The sequence below is a fragment of the Emydura macquarii genome, unplaced genomic scaffold (assembly GCF_026122565.2).
Source record: "Emydura macquarii macquarii isolate MOO-44397 ecotype Brisbane River unplaced genomic scaffold, CSIRO-AGI_Emac_v2 contig_968, whole genome shotgun sequence".
Classification (NCBI taxonomy): Eukaryota; Metazoa; Chordata; order Testudines; family Chelidae; genus Emydura; species Emydura macquarii.
In genome coordinates, this window is record NW_027131105.1 from 1,357,239 (window position 1) to 1,373,582 (window position 16,344).

The 16,344-nt window shown below is 37.0% G+C and overlaps 2 protein-coding genes across 10 annotated transcripts in view; one reads left to right on the forward strand and one right to left on the reverse strand.

Moving 5' to 3' along the window:
* Nucleotides 1–2,897, forward strand: part of MKRN2 (makorin ring finger protein 2) — a 30,757-nt gene extending 27,860 nt beyond the window's left edge. For all 5 annotated transcript variants that reach the window (XM_067543769.1, XM_067543771.1, XM_067543768.1 and 2 more), the window contains 2 exons: nucleotides 971–1,115; nucleotides 2,232–2,897. In XM_067543769.1, the coding sequence (XP_067399870.1) occupies nucleotides 971–1,115; nucleotides 2,232–2,375 (289 nt within the window). In that variant the 3' untranslated portion in view covers nucleotides 2,376–2,897. The remainder of the gene's footprint in view (nucleotides 1–970; nucleotides 1,116–2,231) is intronic.
* RAF1 (Raf-1 proto-oncogene, serine/threonine kinase) overlaps nucleotides 1–16,344 on the reverse strand; it is a 93,801-nt gene that overhangs the window by 3,521 nt on the left and 73,936 nt on the right. For 4 of the 5 annotated variants that reach the window (XM_067543764.1, XM_067543763.1, XM_067543765.1 and 1 more), the window contains 3 exons: nucleotides 12,555–12,686; nucleotides 10,417–10,551; nucleotides 5,796–6,943 (listed from right to left, as the gene is read on the reverse strand). In XM_067543764.1, the coding sequence (XP_067399865.1) occupies nucleotides 6,803–6,943; nucleotides 10,417–10,551; nucleotides 12,555–12,686 (408 nt within the window). In that variant the 3' untranslated portion in view covers nucleotides 5,796–6,802. Of the gene's footprint in view, nucleotides 1–5,795; nucleotides 6,944–10,416; nucleotides 10,552–12,554; nucleotides 12,687–16,344 lie in introns of those variants that run through there. The other variant, XM_067543766.1, reaches the window with a different exon arrangement.

Here is a 16,344-nt window from a genome sequence, read left to right on the forward strand (position 1 = left end):
CTGGACAAAGTAAAAGTTGCACTTGCTTTCATACATTTTTATTTCATGTAGGTCTGTGATGAAATATGTTCCTGATTTATAGATGACAGGACATAACTTCAATTGAAATCATTGGACTTGGAGTGCATAAAGGATATGTAGGTCTTAGATGTACTTTAACCAAATTATAAACAAATCAGGGCAACTTTTGGTGTATGTGTTACTGGGAAATGCAACTCTTACCTTGTATAGCAAAGCAGGTATCTTGTTCCACCTTGCTGGGAAGATCTCAGCTAAGTGACCAATATAGATGAAGGATTATTCTGGCTACAGTGTTGAAAAAAGTGCATGTTTTCTCATCTTTTCCAGTGAGATTCAATTAGTTCATAAACTGAGTCTCCTCTTTGTCCCACAATATGTATAAATTAGAACATTCAAAGATTATCAATCAAATCTTTTTGTTTTCATTTTATTCTGACAATTAGTGTGCGTGGATGCCTTTTTCCCCCAAAGGAACACACTGAATGTGATAACCTTGAAGGTTTTTGTCCTTGTAGTTTTGAAGAAGTAAACCTGACTTATCCTGTTCCACTTAGCTTTCTACTTCAGTGGTTGCTGTGATCATTGCTATGTCATGACTTGGCTTCCCCAGCTAAACGAGTTCTGTTACTTTGTGTATGTTGTTGAAGATTACTGTTTAAATGTAGGTCATCAGAGACTAAGATCAGTTCTGTACTTGCAGGGATGAGCAGATATCATTGCTTTTAAAAAATCCTTTGACACTGCAGTTACTGTATTTTCTGATTCTGGAGCCACTGAACTGATGGTGCTTACCTGTGCCATGAGTCAGTCTGCGGTGCGTTTCTGAGAGGAGGTGGTAAGAATAAGAGAAAAATGGAGAGAGGGCCCTGGAGAAGCTCTCTCAGTTCACTCTCCTGCACTCAAACAGCTTTCATTTTTATTGTTTAAGGAACTAGTTCCTCTTTTTCAGGAAAAAAGCCTGCAAATACTTTGAACAAGGAAAGGGAACCTGCCCATTTGGAGGAAAATGCCTTTACCTTCATGCTTACCCTGACGGGACAAGAGCCAAACCTGAGAAACCACGAAAACAACTCAGCTGTGAGGGGACTGTGCGGGTAAGCAGATATTTAGTCATTCATTTGCTTGAAAGCCCCACTTGACTATAAACTTGTCACGTCATAGCAGGGCATGACTTTCTCTTGATAGAGGCAACTTTAAGAAAAGAACTTTGCTCTAAAACCACCTTTTAGGCCATGATTTTCAAAATTGACTCGAACTTGACACTGATGCAGAATTTGTCTGAAAACCAGAATGAGTGGAAATTTTCTTTACATTTTTCAAGAGCTCTGAGCTCAGTGAGGGAACACATCTCTCCTCCTGTAGTTAAAACCTGATCTTTAGCAAATTCCTAATCCCCTGTAGCTGTTGTCCACACTTCCCTGGATTTTGGTGGGAGTTACACATGAGGGACTGATCCTACACTACTTCTCCATTTGTGCTGCAAAAATATTCTTAATTTCATCTGTTTTAACTTCCTTACCAAAGCTCTTATGTGCAGCAGGAGTTAAGACTAGCTCAATGGGGCATAAGCCTAGGCCAGGACTCCACCCTATGAGCGGTTATCCTCACAGGGCTGTATCTACAAAGGGAATTGTAGGAAATATTCTGAGTGGGCAGGCCAGGCTTACTGTCTAAGTTAGCTTGTGCCTTTAACATTGTTTGGCTTATGAGGCTGGAACACAGGCTCAAGAACTTGAGCTGTGTGTGTGAATGCACCTAGCCCTTTCAGCTGATCACTAAAATAAAACAGAGCTGGAGCTATTCTCTAAAAAACTTCAGCTAACTACTTGACAATAGTTGAAATTGCCCTGACTAACACAATTTGACATTTAGTGTGTGGAAAATATTGTTGGTCTTGCTCCCTTGTCCCACCTTCCCTTCCAGAGCTGTTGGCGCAGCCTGCTTAGTACTTTGAGCAAAACACGATTAGTTAATGGCAGTAGGTTTTTTTTTTTAATTTAGGCATAGCTTGAGTTTTGATTATCAATTTTAGGAAAAAAGGGAAAGTAAAACAAAATAATTTAAATGAAAAGCATTTCTAATATACACTAACTAAAGCAGGTATTTTTGGCCTGACTGCTTTGAGGAAGGCTGTACACTTATATAATTGCATACATCTAATGCATTCTCAGAAGTAAATTGTCTGAGCTAAATATAATCTATTTTTACAGTTCTTCAATTCTGTTCGGCTCTGGGATTTTATTGAAGACAGAGAAAGTAGGACTATGCCCAATACTGAAGATGAAGTGACGGAGCTCGGAGAGCTTTTCATGCACCTCTCAGGGGCAGATGAAGAGGCTGCTGCTCCTCAATAAAGGGAACTAAGAAACAAAAGCTCTGTTTTCTTCTGTACCAGTCCAGCTATTTATTTAGAGGTTTTACTTCTAAGCAGGAAAATTAATGTGCTGGGTGACTTACTAGTGAGGTCCAGGTAGAACTTTGGTATAATAGTCTGTATAAAAGAACATTCAATAAAACTAAACTGGATGGAAGTTTAGTGATCTATAAAACAGTATGGTTTTGGAAAGGAAGCTTGGGGGGCGTGAGTCTCTTATATCCATCTTGCTTTTTTGCAATTGGAAAAGCCTACCTCTTAAACAGCAAGGGCCAGCTGCCATACCTTTCTGAAAGCCTAGATCTTTAATTCTTTGCAGTATTAGAACCACAATATTAGAGACAAGGTGGGTGAGCTAATATCTGAAGAGCTCTGGTTAACTTGAAAGCTTGTCTCTTTCAAACAGAAATGGGTCTAAAACTATTTTCTCACCCATCTTGTCTCCCTAATTTTTTAAAAGTAAAAGGCTGCATGGTCGAAATGCACCAGTAGTTAGCTGACTTATCTATGAAAAGCAACTCAGATACACCTAGTTACAAGTTAATCCCATTGTAAAGTGCACCACATTAGGAAGCAATGCTGCACAGGTTACCCCCACCCTCTGCCTTTATTACCTGAGCCAGCCCAGGCACAATTATTAGACCATGATCTTGCTGCTCATAGTTCTAATGTAGGCAGATTGTTTGATGGAGAAAGGTAATTTTCACTGACTATGTGCAGGTTGTGGTATCTTATTCCTGCAGATAATCTATAAATGTATTTACAAAACGAACAAGGTATGAATGTCACAAAAAAATGTCTGGCTGAAAGTTTAAGATTAAATGAACAGAGTAAAACAATGATGCCAGTACTATAGCCAACATCTTCAGTACAATAGTTTTCAAACAGAGTTTGGTGTGCAAGTAAAGGGGCAAAGGGAACTCCAAAGGTGGAGTTGTATTCAAGAACACAGTTAATGACTTGAAGAAAAAGCTCTCACTTGCTCCTCTCAGAGGCAGCCTGTCACACATTGAATCCATACCTAGGACAAGCCTGAAGATTTACATAGCCTCCTATGCTAATATTAGGCACCCTTTTTATACAAATAAATATCTAAGTTTCAACTATGTTACAACATGAATTGCTGTCCCTCATTTCTACCCCAGCATACTAACCTTAAATTACAACATTCTCCAATAAGATTAACTATTACCTAGATAGTAATATCACCCTTACTGTGAAACTTTTCCTGTGCAGCTACCTCCGCATATCTTTGACACACTTACCTTTCTACTTACTTGAATGCCTAAAGGCCCCCCCAATTAGGATCAGATCTGTACAACTACAGAGTAAAATGATAGTCCCTGTCCTTCCATAAATTACAATCTAAACTGGGAAAAACAGCATGTGTAAAACAATGGGAGGGAGAAATAAGGAAACAACGTATGCCAGAACAGAGCAGCCACATTCACTAAGATGGTCAGCCATGTTGTACTATAACATTAACAATGTATCCAAAAGTCCATGCCAGTCATCTACAGACATTCACTTTTTCTATTGTTTTAGCACTCTACTGCATTATCATTAGTTTTGGAAAGGACATCTGCATTATTTCTAGTAGTTCCTCCCATTAAAAACAGAGCAGGTAATCAAACTGCAGCACTGGGCTGCTTTTGCTTGCTTTCATTTTGAAATCCTCTAGGCAAGACAATTCTGTATTTACCTTTGTCAGCAAGGCAGCAGGAAATGCTATATGCTGTAATATTTATTAAACAAACTAGACAACTATTGCTAAATTTTCAATGCCATGCATTATAAACAAGAGCTTTCAAATCTGCTTTAGAACATCTCAGCATACATTGCGTAGGGGCTAGCTGGGACCATGGGTTGGTGTCTAGCCTTTCACTTCTTGAGGAAAATGTTGATTATGACCCAACTTACACACCACTTAATCTTAGGGTAAAGATTTAAAATTTGATTAAGTTATGAGTAAATTGATTCAGTGGCTTAGAACTTAAATTACTCCTTTTTGAAAGCCAGAGTTATAGGATAGGTTGTATTTTTCCAATCCTCTAACTTGGAATTTTTTTCTTCTAATATTTCATATTTAAGGAATGGTAGCTGTAGAACTGAACAAAGTTTTACAGTCCATACTTTGTTACTAATAACATCTTGTGGATTAGGATTCTGCTTGGATGTCATTAGAATGATTGAGCTGAATTTAATCAAACGTATGAACAGTAAGGGTTATATAAAACTATTTCAACTTTAATGTTAAACTAAAGCTTTTTTGTGGAAGAACGACATTTATTCTGGTAACAAAAAACCTTAGTGATCCACAGGGAGTAAAATTTAAAAAAAAAGTACCACCTCCCTTTGACAGATTCCTTTGCTTTGTGTTTCAATCATTCTCTCCCCTTTTGTGATGGCTTTGGAATTAATCATCTGATGGGACTAAGAAGATGAGGTCTTTGGTGCTGGCAAACAATGAAAAACTGAGTACAGAGGTTTGCACAATTCACAGCAAAAAAACTACGATTTAGCAAGTTATTCCCCCACTTCGGCTAACAACATGTCAGGCTAAAGCATTCTAGACTGTACATCAAAGAAAAATAGTTGTTGGTGTCTGATTTACACAATCATTAGCATATAGGGAATTGCATAACTGGTAAGCTATGGTTATCCCTCTTAACTGGAAGAGACAGTACATTTCAGGGTAACTGGAAATTAAGGTAGGGAAAACACAGGAGCCTAACATCATATTATAGCCTCTAAGGCCTACATAGTATACATGGTCCCTACAACTAGTGTCCATTCTTCCCTAACAAAACCAATTAACAGTACTACTATTCAACAAGAAAGATTTAGAGACTTGGCCCACAGTCTGAAATTAAGCTACTTTACTGTAGGTTGTAGTCAGCAGTTAGCTGACTGGTCACATGATGCATCAGTGTTGACAGCTGAGAGACTGATAGAAGATAAATGCAGAGCAGATAGCATAATTCACATTTCTTGAAAGAGGACAATAAATACAGCCAAAAGTAAATTAAATACATTCCTAATATTTGCATGTGTAAGCACTGCTGTAGTTGCCTAGGGACATTATGCAAATAGGAGAAATGGTCAACATATTAAATATTTGAAATCCCTGGGCTACCAAGTGTCACTTCACAGTAAGCTCGGAAGTGCTAACTTCTAATTATAAATCATTCACATACATATTAGAGTACATGCACAGTGTTTGAAAACTTGTCACCTATTGCATTCAATATCGTAAAGAGTTTTTGCGATAATTTAATTTCAAGAGAATTTAAGATACTGATGTCTAAATGGGCACATGACTGCAGAGCTACATGCATCTAAATAGACATCTTAGAATTGTAAGATACTTGCACTGAAGAATGACACTGAAGCTTAAACCTAAATTTAATTTATTTTATTAAAATAAGATAATCAGAGAAACCTTGGTTTACAATAAAGGCATTTTCTCAGGATCAATAAAAACAAAATTAAAACCCAAATCAGCAAGAAAAACTGTATATGCTCAGTTTCCTCTTTTATAGTGCATCTCTCGGAAGACAGCTTCAAATGGGTTGAAGTTGCTGTGTGTTTTGCAGAAATATACTGATAATGTTATTTAGCCTTTTCTCATCCAAAAAAGCCTATCATTCCGCACTTGATACCTGATTGGGCTGCAAGAAACAAGTCAATAGTACCAAAAAAGCTTCTTAAGTTACTGAAGAGAACCATAACAAGATTGTGCTAGCTTCCTTCTCTGAGCAGTACTATTCAGAATATATTCCATTCTTCTGCAGAAGTTTTTCTTCTATGTGCAAAACTATTTTTGTGCTGTCTTAATTTGTTTTAACAGATTTCATCTCCTTCAGGAGTACTTTTCGCAGGAGCTGATTTCCAGAATTTGTTTCTTTCTCTGACCTCAGTGTTGTTTGTAGTGGTGGTTTTAGTCAAAATCCCACAACTTTGCAGTGCCACATGGCATAGGATATCCAAAGAACAGCACCAATCTACAATATTTCTTTCCTCAAATGCTGAGCCATCCTTGCTATAAAAATACCAGTTTATTAAACAGAATCAGATCAAGACACAAAACTGCCAAAGAAATGTCCATCTTTTCTGCTTTTGGGAAAATAAGGCTCAAGTGCATCTATTAAAAAAATAGTAATAGATTTTTTATTACAGTCTCAGTTAACTCTATCGCAATAAAAGAAATGGTTGAAAAAGGCAATGTGGAGCAATGTCCCTGTAGGATTAGAACTGTAGAAATCCTTAGCAGCTTGTTCTTAAAACTGGGAGACAGATAATCCTGCTGGCACTGCAATCCCGTACATTGAGGCATTAAAAGCACAACGTCTAGACTGTTTTTCTTTCTCATTATTGGTTAGAGCAAGAGAGAGAGAGCGTGCAATTCTAAAAAACGGGTAGTCTTGTGGATGTTAATGTGCATGAATTTATGTCTTCTGTGTGGGCTGCACGATGTAGAGAAGGTTCAGAAGCGCTTCGGTTGATTTTGGGTAAAGAATGTTGCAGCAATTCAATGGAAGACAGTATCTGGGGAAAAAAATGAACACCAAAAGGAAACTTTTATTTCAAGAAGGTCCATTAGAAACAACCTGCCTGAAAATCTGTTTCTAATCCCAAACCTCAGTTTATTATGGGATTTGAGTGTCCTTCAAGATAAATAATTTGCTTTCACTGAAACACTGGTTAGAATTGTCTAGTTACAGTAACCTGCCATTTGAATAGTCAAAGCATAGCATATCAGGCTGAAAGGGCTGTGCTACAAAGGTTATAATAGCAATGAAAATCTAAGTGAGTAATTGCAGAAGGTGATGGGATTCCTTCCTTTAGTTTTTCCATGTGATCATCAGCAAGTTTCCTATACGAGAGATTAAGAACATAAGACCTGCCCAACTGGATCAGACCTTGGTCTATCTTGCCCAGTATCCGGTCTCAGATATTGACACATACCAGAGCTTCAGAGGGCATGTACAGAACAGGGTAATTATGGAGTCATTCATCTGTCTTCCAATCCTGGCTTCTGGCAGTCAGAGGTTTAGGGTTACCATGAGCGTGGCACTGCATCCCTGATCATTTTGGCTAATAGCCATTGATGGTGCTGTCGTCCATGAACTGATCTAGTTCTTTTTTGAAACCGGTTATACTTTTAGCTATTACAACATCCCATGACAATGAGCTCCACAGGTTAGTTGTTCGAAAAAAGTACCTCCAATTGCTTGTATTAAACCTGTTGCATATTAATTTCATTGGGTGACACCCTGGGTATTTTTACTGTCTGAAACGGTAAACAACACTTCTCCCTCACCATTCATGATTTTATAGACTTCTATCATATCCTCTCCTTAGTTGTCTTTCCTAAGATGAACAGCCCTAATTTTTTTCATCTCTCCTCTTATGGAAACCGTTCCATACTCCTGATCATCTTTGTCCCTCCTTCTCTGAACCTTTTCCAATTGAACTATATCCTTTTTGAGATGTAGCAATCAGAATCGGACACAGTATTCAAGGGGTGGGTGCACCGTGGATTTATATAATGGCATTATGATATTTTCTGTCCCTTTCCTAACATACTGTTAGCTATTTTGACAGCTGCTGCACATGGAGCAGAAGTTTTCAGAGAACAATCTACCGTGAATCCAAGATCTCTTTCCAGGGCGGTAATAGCTAATTTAGGTATATGTATAGTTCAGATTATTTTTTCCAACATGCATTACTTTGCACTTATCTACGTTGAATTTCATTTGCTATTTTGTTGCCCAGTCACTCAGTTTTGTGAGATGTCTTTATAACTCTTCGCAGTCAGCTTTGGATTTAACTACCTTGAATAATTTTGTATCATCTGCAAACTTCGCCACTCCTCTGTTCACTCCCATTTGCAGATCATTAATGAATATACTGGACAGCACAGGTCCCAATACAGATCCTCGGGAGACCCTGCTGTTCACCTATCTCCATTGTGAAAACTGACCATTTGTTCCTACCCTTTGTTTCTTATTTTTCAACCAGTTACTGATCCATGAGGGCCTTCCCTCTTATCCCATGGCTGCTTAGCTTGCTTAAGAGCCTTTGGTGAGGGACCTTGTCAATGACATTCAGAAAGTCAACTGAAATCATAGGGATCACCCTTATCCACATGCTTGTAGACTCCCTTGAATACTAATAGATTGGTGAAGCATAACTTCCCTTTACAAAAGCTGTGCTGACTCTTCCCCAAAAAATCATGTTTATCTGACAATTCTGTTCTTTATTACAGTTTCTACTAATTCTCCAGGTTCTAAAGTTGAGCTCATCAGCCTGTAATTGCCAAAATCTCTTCTCTTTTTAAAAATCTGCATTACATTAGCTACCTTCCAGTCATCTGGTACAGAGGCTGATTTCAGTGATAAGTTATGTGCTACAGTTAGTTGTTCTGCAATTTTATATTTGAATTCCTTCAGAACTCTTGGGTGAACACCAACTGGTTCTGGTGATTTGCTACTGTTCTGTTTATCTGTTAGTTTTAAAACCTCTTCCACTGACATCAATTTGGGACCATACTTCAGATCTATCACCAGAAAGAATAGCTCTGATATGGTTATCTGCTCCACAGCCTCTGCAGTGAAGACCAATGCCAATAATTGATTTAATTTCTGTGCAGTGGCTTGGTCTCCCTTGAGTGCTCTAACACCTTTATCAGACTTCCTGCTTCTGATGCAAAAACTAATATTTTTTAAGTACATCTTAAGCAAGTTTCTTCCCATATTCTTTCTTGGCCCACTTTATTATACTTTTACATGTTACTTGCCAGAGTTTGTGCTCCTTTCTATTTTCTTCATTAGTTTTTGACTTCCCAATTGGTACGGATGCCTTTTGGCCTCTAACAGCCTCCATTACTCTGCTCTTTAGCCATGTTGGACATCTTATTGTCTTTTTTGATTACAGGTACAGATTTAGTCTGCGCTTCCATTATAGTGTTTTTAAGAAGTCTTTATGCTGCTTATAAGCATTTTACCCATTTGACTGCTCTTGTTAATTTCAATCTAACTTGTGTCCTCATTCTTGTGTAGTTCCCCTTTTAAAAAGTTAAATGTTACTGTGTTGGGATTGGTGCTTTTTGTGGTAATTTCCCCCCACAAGGAGGCTAAATTTAATTAGTCACTATTACCAAGCAGTTCAGCAAGTGTTACCTCTTGGACCAGATTGTGTGTTCCATTTAGGACTAAATCAAGAATTGCCTCTCCCATTGTGAGTTCCAGGACTAGCTGCTCCAAGAAGCAGCCATTTATAGTGTCTCTAAATTTTATTTCTGCAAAGTGAGATGAATAGTCTTAGAATTTAAGAACCAGAATTTAGAGATAAATATCCTCTTAACAAAAACGTTTTATCCGAAACATGGACATTTTAATGAAATCCCATCCATGCCAAAACAAGAAATCCAGACAAACTGCCAATGGGTAAGGGAAAGCGAATGTAACCTCTGAACCCTTCTGTTAGGAAGGAGCGAGAAAGTATCTTTGCCAAAATACTCAAAAATGGCCTCATAAAAATACCCAGAGCAGGTTCATTTTGTAGTGATACTGAAGGGAAAAAATGGATTTACAGATGGATAAGGCAAACTGGCAAAGTTAATGCAAGATAATAAATTTTCAAATGCGATTAAGCCAGTCATCCAGAAATAAACAGTTTTAATGCTGCCCAACTATTAATATCTATGTCAGTATAAGTAAAATGAGGCTTTTTATGACATTTGCAAAATTTGAGTGCAGCTTTGGTGGTTAATTGTCAAGTGCATAGGGAAGCAAGCTCATGCAGGGCACAGGACTCAAAAATATACTAAGAATAGGAGACAAGTAGCACTTCCGTGCTATCCCTCAGTTTTCAGTGGACTGGTCTTCCATCTTCATTATTGAACTTCATAGTCTTAATATTATTATTTCTACAGAGTCCTTCTGTGAAGCAGAGAATATGCAATGGATATTTCTAGGACTTTAAAAATCAAGATGGATAAAAAAATAGACTCCTACCTGTGGAAATAGAGGTCTTTCTTCCTTAACTTTCTTCACACAATCTGCTACAAGCCTCTTCATAGCTTTGGGACAGTTCTTGTACAGTTTACTGAGATCTGGGGATGCATAACCTCGACCAACCATAAAAATGATCTAAACAAGGAGGCACAAACACAGATAACCTGTATATCAATGGTGTGAATTATTTCACTGCCCTTTAATTTACTCTTTAATGTGGAAGTACTGAAGGCAAAGAGACAGCAGCAGGCTCTACTGTATTCAAATATCAAAATTAATAAACAAACTGTTGTCCTGCTTTCCCATTGAATGACACTGCCAGTCTAAAAGCTAAGTGACACTACATAGCTAGTTCATAATTTCTTCATGTATTAATTTTTATATAATTGATAATAGCAACAAGGCCAGATTCTAGAGCATTTCCTGACAAATAACTTGCTAGAGTTGAAGATTCAAGTGACAAAGAATCCTAAACCCAGCCAGTAAGTGTCCAACTCATATGACATTACTGTTTTATCTACCAATACATTTTGACTGATCAACACAAAACAGTATTATGTTTAATTAAAATTTCTTATCAGAACACATGTCCATTTACATGGGGGCTATAAAGTGGAAGGAGGCCTCTTACAATGTTTAGCGGTGAAGGAAGTTTTTTCTTAAGATAAGCTTCAGTTTTCTTAGACTGAGAACTAACATGCAAAAGTGTCTGCAGTTTTTGTTCCTTCTTGATTAGCAGAATATCTACTTCTCGGATTTAGCAATAATGTTACCCAGGTTTTCATGAACCTTACCGATGTGATCTAGCTGGCTAACAGACTAGTGCTATCTTGGCTCAGGTTAAGATAATGTTATAACTCAGGATTTGGTATGTATATATAGCTTAATAAAAATATTCCAACAACTGTACCACACTTAAATATATCTCAAAACCACTAAAGTTCCCAAAGAGGAAACTAATTGCCTAACATTAAATAAAGTCACAGAAGTAAGAGTCCTCCTACAGTACATTGGGAAATATTCCATTCATTTCAGAAATAAATATTGGTATTTATTTGAATGGTATCAAGACAACCATGTTAATACCTTTGATGCATCAATTTTTACAACAGGGATGGATGTTCAAAGTGTCCACACAATTCAAGTATAATGGCATACTGAGAATTTAATGTTCTCTAATTTGCTACTTCTCAGGTGACATTCAAAGTAGTTACAATTTCTCTGAAGGGTAACAAATGTGGCCATCCTGTACTTTGGAATATGGACTCAGACATTCTAGATCTTTTTAGCCAACAGTTTAACTAGTTTTCTTCCATTACTCATTACTAAAGGTTCAAAAAGACATCTCAGATCAAAAGACACTAGATATAAGGTTGGCCTATGAGTTCACGTCCACACTGCAAGCGCAGATTATCAAGAGAAACGTATCCATTAATTAATACTACATTTGAATTTAGCAAAATATTCAGGAAGAGAGATTTTTTTAAACTAATTTGTTTTCAATTCAGTAAATTTCAGGATAGTTCCAAAGTGTCAAAATTTGTAGATATTAATGTGTTACCCTCATGGTAGAAAATCTTGACAACTAAATTAATAAAATTCATTCCTTTATAAATAGGCTCAAACTAGAACTTCATTAGGCCATAAAGCCCATCCATAACTGACAGAGAATTTCTTACTTCTCTACAAAGATTCAATAGCAGTATGTTAGTTCACTACAGCACTCTGCTACGACTTTACTTCTCTAATAAAATATAATACTTATCACTTGATCCACAGAGAACTTTACAAAGTACTGGTATACCAGGAAGCACACTGTCCATTGAATAGATGCTTAATAGGTTCTAACCATACACATCTATCTCTAAGATATATAAAGATGGCACCTTCTATACAAACTCACGTAGAATCCCTTTGTGTAATGAAAAAAATGACGTGGCCAGATGTGCATCATTGACACTGCTGGTATTAATTTAAGAGGATTTATTGCATTATTATGTCTACATAAACTATGTCCCAGGGAAAATTCTAATACAAGTTATAAACATAAAATGTAAACACTTGCATACATTCAGTAAACAGACTGCATATTCTCCAGAAATACATTGGATTATATACCAAAGCTGAATGTTCCTCACCTGATCTCGGTTGTTAATATGGGAGTATGGCAGTTCTCCTGTCATCAGTTCATATAATACTATTCCATAGGAGTAGACATCTGATTGAAAACTAAATGGGTTATTATCCTGCATCCGGATGACCTCTGGTGCCTTTAAAAAAACCCAACAAATTAACAGCTATATTAGCTGGAATTAAAACACATTAGCGTAAAACACAGGGTAAGTTGTTAACTCTGTATTCTAGTAAAGAATTTTTAAAATGGCTATGGCTACAATAGTTTTTGGTAACCATTTCATTTAATCCACAATGGATCAAACCCACTACATTGGATAATAATTAATAGAGAAGCAACATTCACATGTATCCATTTACCATTAGGTAAAATATTTACTGTTCTTACTCATAGTATACTGTTGTGTGTGTGAAGTGGCAAAATGAAGCATAACCACTAGCTCACTTCCATCACTGTCAATTTATAAACAAAAATAACCAATAAGACAGAAAGAGAAATCTGCTTCATTGAAAAGAAGGGCAGCCTGTGCATGGTTTCAGTAAATCCACAAAGGTCCTGATGTCCAGACAGGCAAATGAAAGAACAAAAATAAAAACCATCTCTGCAACATTCCTCACTTTGCCACAAACATACGTGTTTTCTAATATTAACATACATGCACATACAATGCTCAGACGGGATCAGAAAAGAACATAATGCTTTTTAAAAAGTCTCAGCATATTTTACTAGCCTTTTAAAACAACTGAGCAAGTGAAGTGATAAAGAAGTTTTCCCAACAGTGGACATGGACTAAAATAATAAGCCCACATTTCCTGAGGAAGCCAAACACATCTTTGTACTTTACCTAATCTTGCTTTTCTTTTAGTTTTTTCATATAAACACAATGTTACATTTTAAGAAAGTTTTTAAATGAGCAATTAAGACACAAAAAGCTAACAGCATTAGAGCTTGTGTTGTGTGATTCTTAGGTACTGGTCTTTATACTTGTTCTTAAAGGGGGTTGGAGGAAAGAACCACCACATACCAGCCTCCAAGACTCGGGGGAAAAAAAGGCAGAAAATTCAGTAATTCCAAGCCTGACGGAAGAGTGGATTCCCAGGATAGAAACTGTCTTTTTGTGTTAACACCCTGATGCCAGAGAGCACTGGGCGCTATATATAAAAGGAACACAATCTGAATGTTTTTAAACTGACTCATTTTAGGTTTTATACCATCTACCCTCTAAATATGACACACACACAAGAGTGTGTGGGAGGAGTTTGGGGGGAAGACAGTTTAAATTCTGTTTCAAAAGATTTCAAGGTTTTTGTGCATTTTTTTGTGTCAGGAAAGCAGAAAGTTAACAGACTAAAGAAACTGTCTTCTCCCATCACCACCAATCTCTTTCAGGTATAATCATTGAATGTGTTATTTGCAATAAATGTAGGCATACAAGTTTCAGAAATGAGATTTTCAGTTGACTAACTTATCAAAGCTCAAATTCTTTTTTCATGATGACAAATACCCTCAATATATGGCTTCTCTACAACTACATGTATCCCTATTCACATATCAGCAGTTGATATAATTAGCACACTTTTATTCCCTAGTAGAATTTATATTACAAATATTTAACAAAGCAAAAATGTATGTAATAGAATGTAAAGTTAGGGTTAAAAAAACACAGATGGAATACTAAACAATAAAATCAGCTTGTGCTCTGACAAATGCAGCCAGAAACGGATGAAAAAAAGTCACTGCTGAAAGATTCTGCTCTAGTAAACCTAGACATTAAAATAGTTTTCCTTGAACGACATCTTCAGAAACATTCTATCAAACAACTTTTTTGTTGTCTGGGGAAGGGAAGTGGGGAGCCAAATAGGGTATGTGTAAGGTTGTAGCTGGAATTGAGCCTGCCAGTCCAGGTAGACAGACTCACGCTAGCGGGTTGTGAGCAAGCATGCTAAAAATAGCAATGTGGCTGCTGTGGATCAAGCAGAGACTCAGGCTAATCACCTGAACTTAGACCCTGGGGGGGAGGAGGGGGTGGTCAGGTGGACTTCAGAGAGCCCAAGATGCCTCCACAATATCCACACAGGTATTTTTGCATTAACTGCATTATAGAATTTGTCACCAGAATTAGGAAAGTTGGAGCTTTTCACACTTGGAAAGGAGTATGAAGCTATTTGGAATTGTAGTATTGACACATTAACTTATGTTTCCACCTCGTCATTTTTTTATGTTCTGAGTTAACAATCTGTTGAGATGAATGGGGCAATTCAAAATTCTTAGAGCTATTGTTTCAGGTGGTTTGCAGCCTCAAATACAACAGTATTGGTTTATACTCCATTCAAGTTTTCTGGATTTTCTTCACAATCATAAGAACTAGAAATGTTTTTAATGTTTAAAACCAACACATCCACATCTTAGATTCTGTGGCAGAATTTTGTGGCAAATGTGAATTCTGCAGCTGCAAATAAGCAGACTCCTAATGATAATATAAAGGCAAAGGACACATTATAAACAAACATTTAAATGTGTTTTTAATGTGTATTTGTGTAGGTGAGACACACTGAAATATTTTGAAGTTTGTCCTTTGGAGGTACAGATTATGTTTATCTCTATGTTTGAATGTTTCTTCCTACCACAGACACACACAACAGGGAATGATTCCAAAATTCCACAGCAATGTGTAAAAGTGGCAAAATAGATATTACTGCTCAGAAAAATTGTCATGTCACTACAAAAGGCCAATATTGTAGGAACAGATATAAACAACAATATTCCTCAATGGAAGGGCAGGTCTCACCTAATACACACCAAGGATGAATCTGGCCCCTTAAGAATGTTGGTACAACAAAAAACCACACAGGAATACTGACATTTCATGAGTCTTGACAACAGAGACAGTCAAAGTGCAGGCCACAACTGCCTATAGGCTTTACAATAGTGGAGGCTACCAAACCAAGCATATCAGGCTCTATATTAATGAATGCAGCCCTCTACTCTGTGGAAAACATTCAATCAGGTTTACTAAAAATACTGTGAAGTTATTCATTAATGAATAAATCCAGAAAGTCATACAAATCTACATATGTCTGTATTTAATTCTAAAAGTTCTTTAACGAGAGTATCTAAGGGGTAATGTACATTAATATTAAAAACTGTATGCTCTACAAGTACCACAGTCTTTATCTGTATAACTTGCTTTCTCAACTGGGCTTGCTTGACAAATCCACTTGCCAACAGCAAGTAGGACACTTTTCTTTGGTAATAAGGACCTACCAGAAGTTGCTGCATAACCTAAACTTTCATGTTTCTAATCTTATGGTTGCAAAGATAATGTTCCAAGTGTGAACCAAATTCATCCATATAGTGCTGTCTTCCTGAATCTGTAGACAGTCTGAAATAAGAATAAGGAACTATCCAAATTTTGGCCCCAAGTCACAAAGTCTGAAAAGCCACATTCACACTTGTAAATTTCTCTACAGTGACAGAGAAAAATCTTTTTCCATCAAGTGTTTCTTCTCTGCTATATCAGTTTCTAAGCATGTGTGGTTCAATTGGACTATATATGCAGAAACCAAAGCATTTGGTCTTTTGCCACTAAAATCAAAGTCAGGTATTTCCGTTCCTAAGAGTCCTTTCAGATTCTTTAATTACACAGACCATTGCAGTTGTGACAGCAACAATAAAATCTCAGTAAGGGCTTGTTCCCACTTTCACTGCTATCAACAGGAGCATGATTCAGCCCTAAATTGGGCCCTTTATACATAAACTGTTTTCAGCTCCTGCAAGAGAGTTGTAAGTAATGC